Source organism: Mustelus asterias, chromosome X (genome assembly GCF_964213995.1).
Source record: "Mustelus asterias chromosome X, sMusAst1.hap1.1, whole genome shotgun sequence".
Classification (NCBI taxonomy): domain Eukaryota; kingdom Metazoa; phylum Chordata; class Chondrichthyes; order Carcharhiniformes; family Triakidae; genus Mustelus; species Mustelus asterias.
This window is the reverse complement of record NC_135834.1, coordinates 4711395-4726170: the sequence shown is the minus strand read 5'-3', so window position 1 is coordinate 4726170 and position 14776 is coordinate 4711395. Positions and strand designations below refer to the sequence as shown.

Sequence of the window (14776 nt, the reverse complement as noted above, 5' to 3'; positions counted from 1 at the left end):
ATCTGTTGGATATCAGAAAAGCTTAAATAAATTACTTCATCGAAGCATTTCACATGAAGTTTACAGTTTAAAAGTTTATTAGTGTCACAAGTAGGCTTACAATCTGACCACAAAAATGCTTCTATGAAGTAATTTATTTGAAGCATTTCTGATATCCAACAGGTTTAATTCATCAACTCACTTCATTCCCTTCTCTTGCACAATTATTTTAATTGACAATTTTAATCCCACAAATGCCTAAACTGAGAAAAAATGCATTGTACTCAAAAACATTATCTGACAAAAAAAATTTATCAGTTTACTCCTTCATAAAAATGCTTTTTTAAAAATGTTATTGTTAACTTTCACCCCTTTACTTCCCAGACCGTCAACCTTCTGGTTTAATAAAGTTTAAAGTTTATTTATTTGTTATAAGTAGGCTTACATTAACACTGCAATGAAGTTACTGTGATAATCACCCAGTCGCCAAGCTCCTGTTCAGGTACACCGAGGGAGAATTTAGCATGGCCAATGCACCCTAACCCGCACGTCTTTCGGACTGTGGGAGGAAACCGGAGCACCCGGAGGAAACCCACGCAGACACAGGGAGAACGTGCAGACTCCGCACAGACAGTGACCCAAGCCGGGAATCGAACCCGGATCCCCAGCCCTGTGAGGCAGCAACGCTAACCACCATGCCAATATCAACAATTTAAACCCAATATACCTATCGTGGGACCAACTGGTGGCCATTTTGAATTGGCTCAACATCCAACCAGGCCTGTAATGGGAAGGTGGCATCATAAGGGCACACGCAAGACATGAACAGCTCCGATAAGATGTTTTATTGTGGGCACGTGCCAACCTGGAGATGATTTTGAATGACGTTGGTTAACATCAATAAGGCTGGTAGGGTGGGCATGAGGAACTGCCATGCCTTTAATCTTTAACGTTTGGGGATCTTTTCTACCTTAAAGGCACTACATAAATGCAAGTTGTTGTAGCTATTGCAAACACTACAAAATTATTAACAGGGAAGGCTAATAAGTGAAACACAACTGATGAGATTCAATTATTATATTTATTAAGGTCCTAACCACAGACAGTATACAAAACACAATTTAATTTCTACTTGAACCATATTAATCTCTCTTCATTTTGACATTTTCCCTCAGTTTCACACACACATTGCAGCTCATGGATCGAGTTAAAAACATAATTTGAAGCAGGCTGTCTCAGCCACTTTGGGGGCCTTCTGTTGTCTGGGCAATTGTGGACAACACTGATGATTGATTTGTACAGATGGAGTGCCTGTCTTGTGTTTTGTGCGTAAGAAAGGTAAACATATATCGGAGCCAAGAGCTAGAAAAAAAACAAAAAAGGGATTCCTATTCCCAAATTCCTTTATTAAAGGGATGACTGAACTGACCAGGACGCTGTGGTTAACTGTAGATTCTCCAGAATGCCTTTTGTTTCCCAAAAACAACCACCTCCGGTCGTCTTCGATGACGGGGAGGCCGGTTTGTCCCTGCTTACGAAATTCCTGAGAGCCACGAACATTAATATCCTCGTCATCACATCCATGCTGATCCGGAAATTAAGTCTGCCCATGTTCGGGCATAATGCGGACGACTAAGACCCCAAAATGGCAGGTCGGAAGTGTGAGCCCATTCTTTCTCTTCATTCATGGGACATGGGCATCGCTGGCTGGGCCAGCATTTATTGCCCATTCCTAGTTGCCCTTGGAGGGCAGTTGAGAGTCAACCACATTGCTGTGGCTCTGGAGTCACATGTAGACCAGACCGGGTAAGGACGGCAGATTTCCTTCCCTAGAGGACATTAGTGAACCAGATGGGTTTTTCCGACAATGGTTTCATCAGTAGATTCTTAATTCCAGATATTTTTAAATTGAATTCAAATTCTACCATCTGCTGTGGCAGGATTCGAACCCGGGACCCCAGAACATTCTGGATTAATAGTCCAGCGATGATACCACTCGGCCATTGGCTCCACTTCTGTTGTGAAGTGTGCCGGTCGCCATCTTGGTAAAGGACAAACAGCACGAGACAATCTTTATTAATGATTGAGGCAGGCATTAGGGCCTTTGACTGTGCAAAGTGCGGACTTGCTTGAAGCCCCCACAGCAAGATTGGTTTTCCCTGAGATAGTGCGATCGATGGGAAACTGGACTCCAACGGAAGCGCCGTGCGGAGGCAGGAGAAGCTGCAATGCTCCTTGCAGGGAAGGGCAGACAGAGCTCATCCAAAATGGGATGCCTCAAACACTCCTTCTACATTGAAGGGTCTGCTTGGATTCTGTGTTCAGGTCTCTGCACTGGCAATTAAACCCACAACCTGATTCGGAAATGTTGGACAGGCTAGGCTTGTAGAGTCATAGAATTCCTACTGTGCAGAAGGAGGCCATTCAGCCCATCGGGTCTGCACCGACCACAATCCCATCCAGGCCCGATCCCCAAAACCCCATGTATTTACTCTGCTAGTCCCCCTGACACTAATGGGCAATTTAGCATGGCCAATTCCCCTAACATCTTTGGACACTAAGGGGCTATTTAGAACAAAGAAACAAAGAACAAAGCAGAGTACAGCACAGGAACAGGCCCTTCAGCCCTCCAAGCCTGCACTGATCATGATGCCTGCCTAAACTAAAACCGTATGCACTTACAGAATCCGTATCCTTCCATTCCCATCCTATTCATGTATTTGTCTAGATGCCCCTTAAATGCCGCTATCGTACCTGCTCCCACCACCCCCCCGGGCAGCGCATTCCAGACATTCACCACCCTCTGTGTAAAAACTTGTCTCGCACATCTCCTCTAAACTTTCCCCCACGCACCTTAAACCTGTGCCCCCGAGTACTTGACTTTTCCACCCTGGGAAAAAGCTTCTGACTATCCACTCTGTCCATGCCACTCATAATCTTGTAGACTTCTATCAGGTCACCCCTCAACCTCCATCACTCCAGTGAGAACAAACCGAGTTTATCCAACCTCTCCTCATAGATAATACCCTCCAGACCAGGCAACATCCTGGTGAACCTCTTCTGTACCCTCTCCAAAGAATCCACATCCTTCTGGTAGTGTGAATTGTGATTGGCAGGGCCAATCCCCCTGAACTGCACATCTTTAGACACTAAGGGGCAATTTAGCATGGCCAATCCACCTAACCTGCACAACTTTGGACACTAAGGGACAATTTAGCATGGCCAATCCACCTAACCTGCACATCTTTGGACACTAAGGGACAATTTAGCATGGCCAATCCACCTAACCTACACATCTTTGGACACTAAGGGGCAATTTAGCATGGCCAATCCACCTAACCTACACATCTTTGGACACTAAGGGGCAATTTAGCATGACTAATCCACTTAACCTGCACATCTTTGGACTTGTATTCGCTGGAGTTTAGAAGAGTAAGAGGTGACTTGATCAAAACTTTTAAAATCCTGAAGGTGGATGTGGAGAGGATGTTTCCTCTTGTGGAAGAAACTATAACTAGGGGGTCACTCTTTAAAAATAAGGGGTCTCTCATTTAAGACGGAGATGCAGAGAAATGTCTCTCAGAGGGAGTGAGTCTCTGGAACTCTCTTCCTGGAAAGGGGGGTGGAAGCAGAGTCTTGGAATATTTTTAAGACAGAGCGAGATGGAGCCTTGATTAACGAGGGGGTGGGAGGTTATCGGGGGGTGGACAGGAATGAGGGGTTGAGTTTACAGTGGGATCAGCAATGATCTTCTTGAATGGCGGAGCAGGCCCAAGGGGCGTTGTGGCCTACTCCTGCTCCTAACTTGTACGTCTGTGTGTAACCTTCTGACGCAGAGGGGTGCTTGTTGCTGAGCCAAGCTGAACACAACTTTATCTGAAGTGGAACGGAACTAATGGCGAGTCATTGCTATTCTGAAATCAGATTTTCACAGAATGTGGGGTTGACTCGCTGTACTGGTCAAATAACTGCTGGTAATTTGGGGGGGGAATTTTGCCATCCCACCCCCATGGGAATTGAGGTCTACAGACCATGCTAAAGGTCCATTGAACTCGGGTGGGATTTTCCGACCTTGGGGCATTCGTGGCCACCCTAGGTCTTGCCAGCCTTTGAATGGAAGAGTTAAATGGTGGCACTACCATCCGGTTGATGGGCATCTTTTTAAATGGGCTTCATCAGTTTATGTGGGACATAGCAATACAATTTTGGGCCTTGCGTATTAATAGACCATTCCGTTCTCCCTCCACTTGCAAGACGGGCTCCAAGGCAAAGCTGTACTTCTAATTATTTTGCAGCCTCAAAATATACTTGCAATCTCGCTACTTTTAGACAGCGATAATCATGGGACTGAGTGACATAGTTAGCCTGCACTCACGTTAACCATAAATTGAACCCTCAAGCTAATGTTTCTGAAGTCACTCTCTCGATTGGTTTTAAAGGGGCCTCAATGAAATGGGTTTTGACAGCTTAGCTCATAATAGGGAGGTGATGGCCCAGTGGTATTACCGCCAGATTATTAATCCAGAAACTCAGCTAATGTTCTGGGGACCCGGATTCGAATCCCGCCACGGCAGATGGTGGAATTTGAATTCAGTAAATTCTGGAATTAAGAATCTACTGGTGACCATGAAACTATTGTTGGAAAAACCCATCTGGTTCACTAATGTCCTTTAGGGAAGGAAATCTGCCGTCCTTACCCGGTCTGGCCTACATGTGACTCCAGAGCCACAGCAATGTGGTTGACTCTCAACTGCCCTCAGGCAATAAATGCTGGCCCAGTTGGTGATGCCCGTGTCCCACGAATGAATTAAAAAAACGACCAAAGGTATCCCCAAATTGACACCCCCAATAACTCTGGAAGGTTGCTCTCGGTAATGGTGTCCATGAAACTAACAGGGCGGCACGGTGGCACAGTGGATAGCACTGTTGCCTCACAGCGCCCGGGTTCGATTCCCGGCTTGGGTCACTGTCTGTGCGGAGTCTGCACTGTTAGAATGTAACCGGTGATAACATTGGATCTATTGTCGTGTGACCAATGGTAACAAGCTGTAAGGGTCAGCTGACCCAATAAACTATGTAACCAATGGCACAATGATGTGATGATCAGCTGACTCAGTATAAATTGGAATCTGTTGAGAATTGTTGAATTGCTTGGAATGGCCCAGGGTGAGGCCTGAAGTGTTGGAGTAATGAAGTTTCTTAATTAAACCTTTTCTTATAAGTTGGAGTAAGTTTTGTTTTTATTGTCTACACTGGAAGAGTTCCTTCTGGATCAACATGCACATTTTCCACTGTGTCTGCGTGGGTTTCCTCCGGGTGCTCCGGTTTCCTCCCACAGTCTGAAAGACGTGCAGGTTAGGGTGCATTGGCCGTGCTAAATTCTTCCTCAGTGTAACCCGAACAGGAGTGTGGCGACTCGGGGATTTTCACAGTAACTTCATTGCAGTGTTAATGTAAGCCTACTTGTGACAATAATAAATAAACTTAAAACTTTAAGATTGTGCGACCAGCCCATCTGGTACTCTCTGAGGGAGAAAATCTGCCATTGTTACCCAGTCTTTGCTATATGTGAATCCAGAGCCTCAGCAATGTCACCTACCCTCTGATCGTTTTTATTATTCATTCGTGGGACATGGGCGTCGCTGGCTGGGCCAGCATTTATTGCCCATCACTAGTTGCCCTTGGAGGGCAGTTGAGAATCAACCACATTGCTGTGATTTTGGCGACCCCTGATCATGTAGGCCAGACCAGGTAAGGACGGCAGATTTCCTACCCTAAAGGACATTAATGAACCAGATGGGTCCCTAACAGCACTGTGGGTGTACCTACACCACATGGACTGACTGTTGTCCAATAACAATCCTGGAACTCCCTCCCTAACAGCACTGTGGGTGTACCTACACCACATGGACTGACTGATGTCCAATCACAATCCTGGAACTCCCTCCCTAACAGCACTGTGGGTGTACCTACACCACATAGACTGACTGATGTCCAATAACAACCCTGGAACTCTCTCCCTAACAGCACTGTGGGTGTACCTACACCACATAGACTGACTGATGTCCAATAACAATCCTGGAACTCCCTCCCTAACAGCACTGTGGGCGTACCTACATCACATGGACTGACTGATGTCCAATAACAATCCTGGATCTCCCTCTCTAACAGCACTGTGGGTGTACCTACACCACATGGACTGACTGATGTCCAATAGCAATCCTGGAACTCTCTCCCTAACAGCACTATGAGTGTATCTACACCACATGGACTGACTGATGTCCAATAACAATCCTGGAACTCCCTCCCTAACAGCACTGTGGGCGTACCTACATCACATGGACGGACTGATGTCCAATAACAATCCTGGATCTCCCTCCCTAACAGCACTGTGGGTGTACCTACACCACATGGACTGACTGATGTCCAATAGCAATCCTGGAACTCTCTCCCTAACAGCACTGTGGGTGTACCTACACCACATGGACTGACTGATGTCCAATAACAATCCTGGAACTCCCTCCCTAACAGCACTGTGGGTGTACCTACACCACATGGACTGCAGTAGTTCAAGAAGGCAGCTCACCATTCACCTCCTTGAGGGGCAATTCAGGATGGGCAATAAATATCCCTCATATTCCCCATGCCATCTCCATGCACCCTACACTACCCATGCCTCTTCCATAGCCACTCTCCCAGTATCCATGAGAGAGAGAGACCACAGGAGACAGGCGGAGATGGAAAAGGAATAATCTAGGAGTACTCTCACTCATACACACTTGATACTGAAAAAGACTCCATTAAAAATTGTAAATCCCCTTAAGTGGTGAGTCTGTTGTAAAAACAAATAAACTTCGATTTAATAATCAGATTAAAGATATCTAATGCTTTAATAGCCCCTCAAAACTGTCAATCAAAATGTGAACTCAACCCTCCTGTGAGGGTAGTGATTTTGGTGCTTTCAAAACTCAGCCAAGCATTCACCTGTCGTGAAAACTTCAAGGGCGAGAGGGATGGGCAATAAATGCTGCCTAGCCAGCGATACCCACATCCTGTAAATAAAAACTGTCCTTAGGGAAATGTCAACAATGAAGTCTGGATACTGTTGGCCAAATGGTTTGTTCTAAGCTATACTTGATGGCCTGTCAATCAAAACAATCAAACAGTGGGTGGTTTTTTTACTCCAATTGACAGCTGTAGCCTGTTTTTTCTTCTTTAATTGTTCAAGCGCTGGGGGATTAAATAACTTCAGATCATGACATTTAAACAGACCTCATCCACCCTTCAAGAGTGTTTACATCCCATCTATAAATTTGTGACTCACATATGGGTTAAGGCCCTGGGAGCGACAGGAATGGGGTCTGCTTGAATTCAGCACTAATTTCAATAGGCCCCACTGAGTTTAGGTTCCCCGCCCGTGTGAATGATGCCCTGCTCCCTTCCCAAGCCAGCAAAAATGGGAATCTGGCCGGACATCCGCATCCGGGTCCCAGCCGCCATTTTTAATGGCTTCCAGAGTCAGCGTCACCCCGCAAAAACAAGGCCCTGTGACCTTGCCCCGGAATCAAAAAGGTGTCATTGACGATGGGCAGTGCCCAGTCAGTATGGGAGGGATGGCACGTATGTTTGGTGGCTTGTGGGCAATCTTACGGTGGCATCGGTGTGGCATGTGCAAAGCTCTTTAAGCCGTATGAACATATTTAACTTGGACGGAGCTGTAAGATTTATCTGGAGCAGCAGAACAGATCCTGAGAGATGCAGTGGCAATGGATATCCCCACCCTGACATTCAGATATTACTCTTAAAAAAAAACCTTCATTGTTTCGCAATTGTCTCTTCCACCGAACCCCTACAGTGCAGAAGGAGGCCATTTGGCCCATTGAGTCTGCACCAACTCTCTGACAGAGTATCTGACCCAAACCCACCCCCTGTCCTTTCCCCATAACCCCACACATTTAGCATGGCCAATCCGCCCAACCTGCACACCTTTGGACACTAAGGGGCAATTTAGCATGGTCAATCCCCCTAACCTGCACACCTTTGGACACTAAGGGGCAATTTAGCATGGCCAATCCGCCCAACCTGCACACCTTTGGACACTAAGGGACAATTTAGCATGGTCAATCCCCCTAACCTGCACACCTTTGGACACTAAGGGGCAATTTAGCATGGCCAATCCACCTAACCTGCACATCTTTGGACACTAAGGGGCAATTTAGCATAGCCAATCCACCTAACCTGCACATCTTTGGACACGAAGGGACAATTTACTGTGCTCATTCCTCTGTGGCCAAGTGGCCAACAGCCTAAGCAACTGGGCCCAACATAAAATAGGACACTTTAAATTAATCCACCACCAAACAGCTTCTGCGAGCAAATAGGCCTGATGGAATGCGGAGCAAGGTTACCCCAGGTCAAAGGCCAACAGGGGCCAATGGGAGAGTAGTTCTGACCCGAAACTCGTCAAGAGGTACTCAGCCAGAAGGACAAAAAAAGACATTGGCCATAATCTTACCACCATTCACACCGGTGGGATTTTACCCATCCTGCCGCTGTGAAAGGAGATTTGGCTGGCTGCCAAATTCTCCGACTCGACCTCCGACCGCGTGGCGCGAACTGACGGTAAGATGGCGCCCGTTATGTTTGTGTGTTGCCCAGTATCAGACAGACTCCCTGCTGTTGACTATATCTTGCAAAAGGATAGGTGCACCTCAGATGTACTGGCCTAACTTCATTGGGTGCTGTGATACCCCCCTCCCCCCCCTCCCTCCTGCCCCCTCTCACCCACCCACCCTGTGAGCTCCCATTGGCTGAAAGCCAGAGAACATTCCAGAAGGGGTCTGGGAGAGAGTGATAAAAACGGACATCTGGAGACGATCCCCAAGCGAAGGCTTAGCCGGCCGGCCGTGACCTGCGACCCGTGACGACGACGGAAGTGGACGGGTGAGAGCCACCCTTGTACCAAAGCAAATCCTGAGTCCATCCGTCGACGCTAGCTCTGTGAATTGAATCCAACAACCCAGCTATCTTCGCCAGCACGGGTGTAGCATCTGTTTGCAGGCAGCAGTCCAGTCTGGGAAAACGTTAACTTAATTTATTGCGCGAGAGTTGTTTCTTTAACTCACAAATGTTTGAATAAAACAAAGCTTGAGCCACATTCCCTTATTTGTCTCTGAAAGTCGGAGCACCTGAGTAAACTTGTTCCTTGAGTGATCAACAAGTGTGTGCGTCGAATATTTCATGGGCAACAGCTCCGATCAAACAGGGAATTGTTTTTTTTAAGCCGGGAAGTTGAAGACAAGTGGGGGCCGCCATGTTGGAGTGAGAAGTCTCACAACATCAGGTGACTCACCTGATGAAGGAGCAGCGCTCGTGATTCCAAACAGACCTGTTGGACTTTAACCTGGTGCTGTGAGACTTCTTACCGTGCTTACCCCAGTCCAACACCGGCGTCTCCACCTCACGGCCACCATGTTGGAGGATGTTGCGCCTGTTTAAAAACAGCAAAGAAGACAAGTGCAGAAGCAATGATTTGGAAGTAGCAGCAAGGGTCTGGCAGTCCCACCATCTTCTGGACGGTGGCAATTTCGGAGGAGTTCTTAAGTGGAAGTGAAGCAAAATCAGTTGGAATTCAGCTTTGCACGTGAATACCTGAGCTTTCAAATCATTTGGAGTCAAGAGCTGTGCCTCTTTAGCCGTACCTGATGCATTTGAATCGGTTTTTGAAGTAAAACAGCTTGTCCTGTAAGCTGCTATCCACCTCTGACCCCTGGACGTAACGCAATTGGTGGTACATTTTCTCACTCTTGCTTTTCTGTTTCCACGGCATCGTGATTTTGGAGGCGTGATCTATCTTGACATCGCTACAGGAGCCAACATGGAGGAGGCCCAAGCCGTCAACAAAAAATTCTGCAGCGAGAGAATGGTAAATGGTTAAAACAACATTGCAGCATGCTGCTGTGCAGAGGGACCTGGGTGTCCTTGTGCATGAATCGCAAAAAGTTGGTTTGGAGGTGCAGCAGGTAATTAAGAACAAAGAACAAAGAAAATTAGAGCACAGGAACAGGCCCTTCGGCCCTCCAAGCCTGCACCAACCATGCTGCCCGACTGAACTAAACCCCCTACCCTTCCGGGGACCATATCCCTCTATTCCCATCCTATTCATGTATTTGTCCAGATGCCCCTTAAAAGTCACTATCCACTACCTCCCTTGAGTTCCAGGCATCCACCACCCTCTGAGTAGAGCGACACGGTGGCACAGTGCTTAGCACTGCTGCCTCACAGCACCAGGGACGCAGGTTCGATTCCCGACTAGGGTCACTGTCTGTGTGGAGTTTGCACACTCTCCCCGGGTCTGCGTGGGTTTCCTCCGGGTGCTCCGGTTTCCTCCCACAGTCCAAAGATGTGCAGGTGAGGTGGATTGGCCATGCTAAATTGCCCCTCAGTGTCAGGGGCACTAGCTAGGGTAAAATCATGGGGTTATGGGGATAGGGCTTGGGTGGGATTGTGATTGGTGCAGACTTGGTGGCCCGAATGGCCTCCTTCAGCCTGTAGGATTCTATGATTCTACGAGTAAAAAACTTGCCTCGTACATCTCCTTTAAACCTTGCCCCTCGCACCTTAAACCTGTGCCCCCTAGCAATTGACTCTTCCACCCTGGGAAAAAGCTTGTGACTATCCACTCTGTCCATGCCCCTCATAATCTTGTAGACTTCTATCAGGTCGCCCCTCAACCTCCGTCGTTCCAGTGAGAACAAACCAAGTTTCTCAAACCTCTCCTCATAGCTAATGCCCTCCATACCAGGCAACATCCTGGTAAATCTTTTCTGTACCCTCTCCAAAGCCTCCACATCCTTCTGGTAATGTGGCAACCAGAATTGAACACTATATTCCAAGTGCAGCCTAACTAAGGTTCTATAAAGCTGCGACATGACTTGCCAATTTTTAAACTCAATGCCCTGGCCAATGAAGGCAAGCATGCCGTATGCCTTCTTGACGACCTTCTCCACCTGCATTGCCACTTTCAATGACCTGTGTACTTGTACATCCAGGTCGCTCTGCCTATCAATACTCTTAAGGGTTCTGCCATTTACTGTATATTTCCCATCTGTATTAGACCTTCCAAAATGCATTACCAATTAAGAAGGCAAATGGAATTTTGTCCTTCATTGCTAGAGGGATGGAAATTAAAAACAGCGAGGTTATGTTGCAGCTGTATAAGGTGCTGGTGAGGCCACACCTGGAGTACTGTGTACAGTTTTGGTCTCCTAACTTGAGAAAGGATATACTGGCACTGGAGGGGGTGCAGAGGAGATTCACTAGGTTGATTCCGGAGTTGAGAGGGTTGGCTTATGAGGAGAGACTGAGTAGACTGGGACTATACTCATTGGAATTCAGAAGAATGAGGGGGGATCTTATAGAAACATATAAGATTATGAAGGGAATAGATAAGATAGAAGCAGGGAAGTTGTTTCCACTGGCGGGTGAAACTAGAACTAGGGGGCATGGCCTCAAAATAAGGGGGAGCAGATTTAGGACTGAGTTGAGGAGGAACTTCTTCACAAAAAAGTTTGTGAATCTGTGGAATTCCCTGCCCAGTGAAGCAGTTGAGGCTACCTCATTGAATGTTTTTAAGGCAAGAATAGATAGATTTTGGAACAGTAAAGGAATTAAGGGTTATGGTGAGCGGGCGGGTAAGTGGAGCTGAGTCCAGAAAACGATCAGCCATGATCTTACTGAATGGCGGAGCAGGCTCGAGGGGCCAGATGGCCTACTCCTGCTCCTAGTTCTTATGTTCTTATGAGAGAGAGAGAGAGAGAGAGAGAAGAGTCAAAGCAGTGGGTGAGACAAATGCTGGCTTGAACCGTTCTCTTAGCCACTCTCAGTTTGAACCAGGCTGTTGGCGTGGTCCTCCATTGGATCCTGAGCTGATCTTATAGAGGTGTATAAGATCATGAGAGGCAGGGATAGGGTGAATGCACTCAGTCTTTTTCCCAGGGTTGGGGAATCCAGAACGAGAGGGCATTGGTTTAAGTTAAGAGGGGAAAGAATTCATGGGAACCTGAGGAGCAACTTGTCCACACAGAGGGTGGTACGAGTGTGGAATGAGCTGCCGGAGGAAACATAGAAGATAGGAGCAGGAGGAGGCCATTCGGCCCTTCGATCCTGCTCCCCCATTCATCACCATCATGGCTGATCATCCAACTCAATAGCCTAATCCTGCTTTCTCCCCATGATCCCATTCGCCCCAAGTGCTATATCCAGCCGCCTCTTGAATACATTCAATGTTTCAAGTGGTTGAGGCAGGGACATTGACAACATGTAAAAGGCATTTGGACAGATACATGGATAGGAAAGGTTTAGAGGGATATGGGCCAAATGCAGGCAAATGGGGTTAGCTTAGATGGGCTTTTTGGTTGGCATGGACCAGTTTGGGCCGAAGGGCCTGTCTCTGTGCCGTAGATTCTATGATTCCACCCTCCTTAAACTTGAAGTCATCCAAAACTCTGCTGTCCATGTCCTAAGTCTATCACCCATCACCCTCCCTATGTTCGCTGACTGGCCTACACTGGCTTCTGGCTGAACTAGGCCTCCATTTTGAAATTCTCATCATTTTGTTTACAGCCACCCTCTCTCCCCCCATTGGCCTCGCTCCCTCTGGAATCTCCTCCGGCCCCACAACCGTGCAAACCAGCCGCGCTCCTCCAATTCCGGCTTCTCATGAACATTCCCCGATTGCAATCGCGTCGCCATTGGCGGCCATACCTTCAGCTGCCTGGGGCCCCAAGCTCTGGAATTCCCCTCGTCTCGCTGTCTCTCGAACTCTCTTTTCCCCCTTTGAGGCGTTCCTTAAAACCTCTTTCACAAAACGTTTGGTCACCTGACCTGACGGACGGGATTTTCCAGCCGCACTCGCCGCAAAACTGGAAAATCCCACCCGAGGTCAACGGACCTTTGTATGGTCCGATCCCCCACCCCCTCCCCCCCACCCTCCCAAGGCTGCTACGATTCCTGTGGCGGGTGGGTCAGGAAAATTCCAATATCTCCTTATATGGCTCGGGTGGCACTTTGTGTTATAACGCCCCTTTGAATCACCTTGGGATGGTTTATATTATATTGAAAGGGCAATATGAATTCAAGTTGATGTTATGGTCCACCTAAAAACGTCAGCTTCCTCTATCTTCATCCATGTCTTTCTTGCTCTAACCACCCAAGCTCCGGCTTCCACCAAACCATCCTCCCCCATTCTCATCAACATCGATCCCACTACCAATCGCATTTCCCCAATCCTCCTCCAGTTTCTAGGTGGGAAACATTCCTTAGAATCATAGAAACCCCACAGTGCAGAAAGAGGCCATTTGGCCCATCGAGTCTGCACCGACCACAATCCAACCCAGGCCCTCCCCCCATATTTACCCGCTAATCCCTCTAACCTACGCATCCCAGGGCACATAGAGGCAATTTTAGCATGGCCAATCAACCTAACCCGCACATCTTTGGACTGTGGGAGGAAACCGGAGCACCCGGAGGAAACCCACGCAGACACGAGGAGAATGTGCAAACTCCACACAGACAGTGACCCAAGCCGGGAATCGAACCCAGGTCCCTGGCGCTGTGAAGCAGCAGTGCTAACCACTGTGCTACCATGTCGCCCCAAGTTCCTTCTGGGATACTTTCGGTTCCTTCGTCCACTTCCCCCTCCCGACTCCCGAATTTCAGCGTCCCCTGTGAGCAACCTACCAATTCACGGCCAAATAACACCTACCCATTCATAGAAACATAGAAAATAGGAGCAGGAGGAGGCCATTCGGCCCTTCGAGCCTGCTCTTCCATTCATTGTGACCATGGCTGATCATCCAACTCAATAGCCTTATCCCATTTCCCCCCCCTCCCCCCACATCCTCTGATCTCCTTCGCCCCAAGTGCCATATCTAATTCCTTCTTGAAAACATACAGGGCGGAATGTTCCTGTCCTGACCGCCACGGGAATTGTAGCGGGTGGGACAGGACCATGCAAAAGTCCATTGACCTCGGGTGGGATTTTCCAGTCTTGGGGCGGGCGTGGCTGGAAAATCCCACCCACAATGTTTTGGCCTCAACTACTTTCTGTGGGAGTGAATTCCACACATTCGCCACCCTCTGGGTGAAGAAATTTCTCCTCACCTCAGTCCTAAATGGTTCACCCCAACTCCTTAGATTATGACCACTTGACTCCCCCACCATCTTCCTGCATCTATCGTGTCTAATCCTGTGAGAATTTTATAAGTTTCTATGAGATTCCACCTCATTCTCCTGAACTCCAGTGAATACAATCCTCACCGACTCAATCTCTCCTCATACATCAGTCCCGCCATCCCCGGAATCAGCCTGGTAAACCTTCGCTGCGCTCCCTCGAGAGCAAGAACATCCTTCCTCAGAAAAGGAGACCAAAACTGCACACAATATTCCAGGTGTGGCCTCACCAAGGCCCTGTATAATTGCAACAACACAACCCTGCTCCTGTACTCGAAACCTCTCGCAATGAAGGCCAACATACCATTTGACTCATTACCGCCTGCTGCACCTGCATGCTTACCTTCAGCGACTGGTGCACAAGGACACCCAGGTCCCTCTGCCTTCTTCTGCAACACTAGCCAAAATGCATTTGACAACAAGTCAAGTGATTTTCTGTAAGCCAATGTATGATATTCACTGCTCAAAGTGGATTATCCCACATATCAGAAACACCCAAGGCAGATTAGTCAGGTTACTGAATGCCTGAATTATGGGCGGCACGGTGGCACAGTGGTTAGCACTG

General features: G+C 47.8%; 1 protein-coding gene and 1 long non-coding RNA gene across 2 annotated transcripts in view; both read right to left on the bottom strand.

Annotated features, from left to right (window-relative positions):
* Window positions 1–1046: 1046 nt before the first annotated feature.
* Window positions 1047–8779, bottom strand: LOC144481901 (uncharacterized). Its single transcript, XR_013495799.1, has 2 exons — window positions 5652–8779; window positions 1047–1711 (listed from the first exon to the last, which is right to left on the bottom strand). It is a non-coding gene; the product is annotated as an uncharacterized LOC144481901 (long non-coding RNA).
* Window positions 8780–8787: 8 nt separating this feature from the next.
* Window positions 8788–14776, bottom strand: part of LOC144481891 (beta-1,4 N-acetylgalactosaminyltransferase 1-like) — an 84725-nt gene continuing 78736 nt past the window's right edge. The window contains exon 10 of the mRNA XM_078201053.1: window positions 8788–9888. Coding sequence (XP_078057179.1) covers window positions 9671–9888 — 218 coding nt within the window. The 3' untranslated portion in view covers window positions 8788–9670. The remainder of the gene's footprint in view (window positions 9889–14776) is intronic.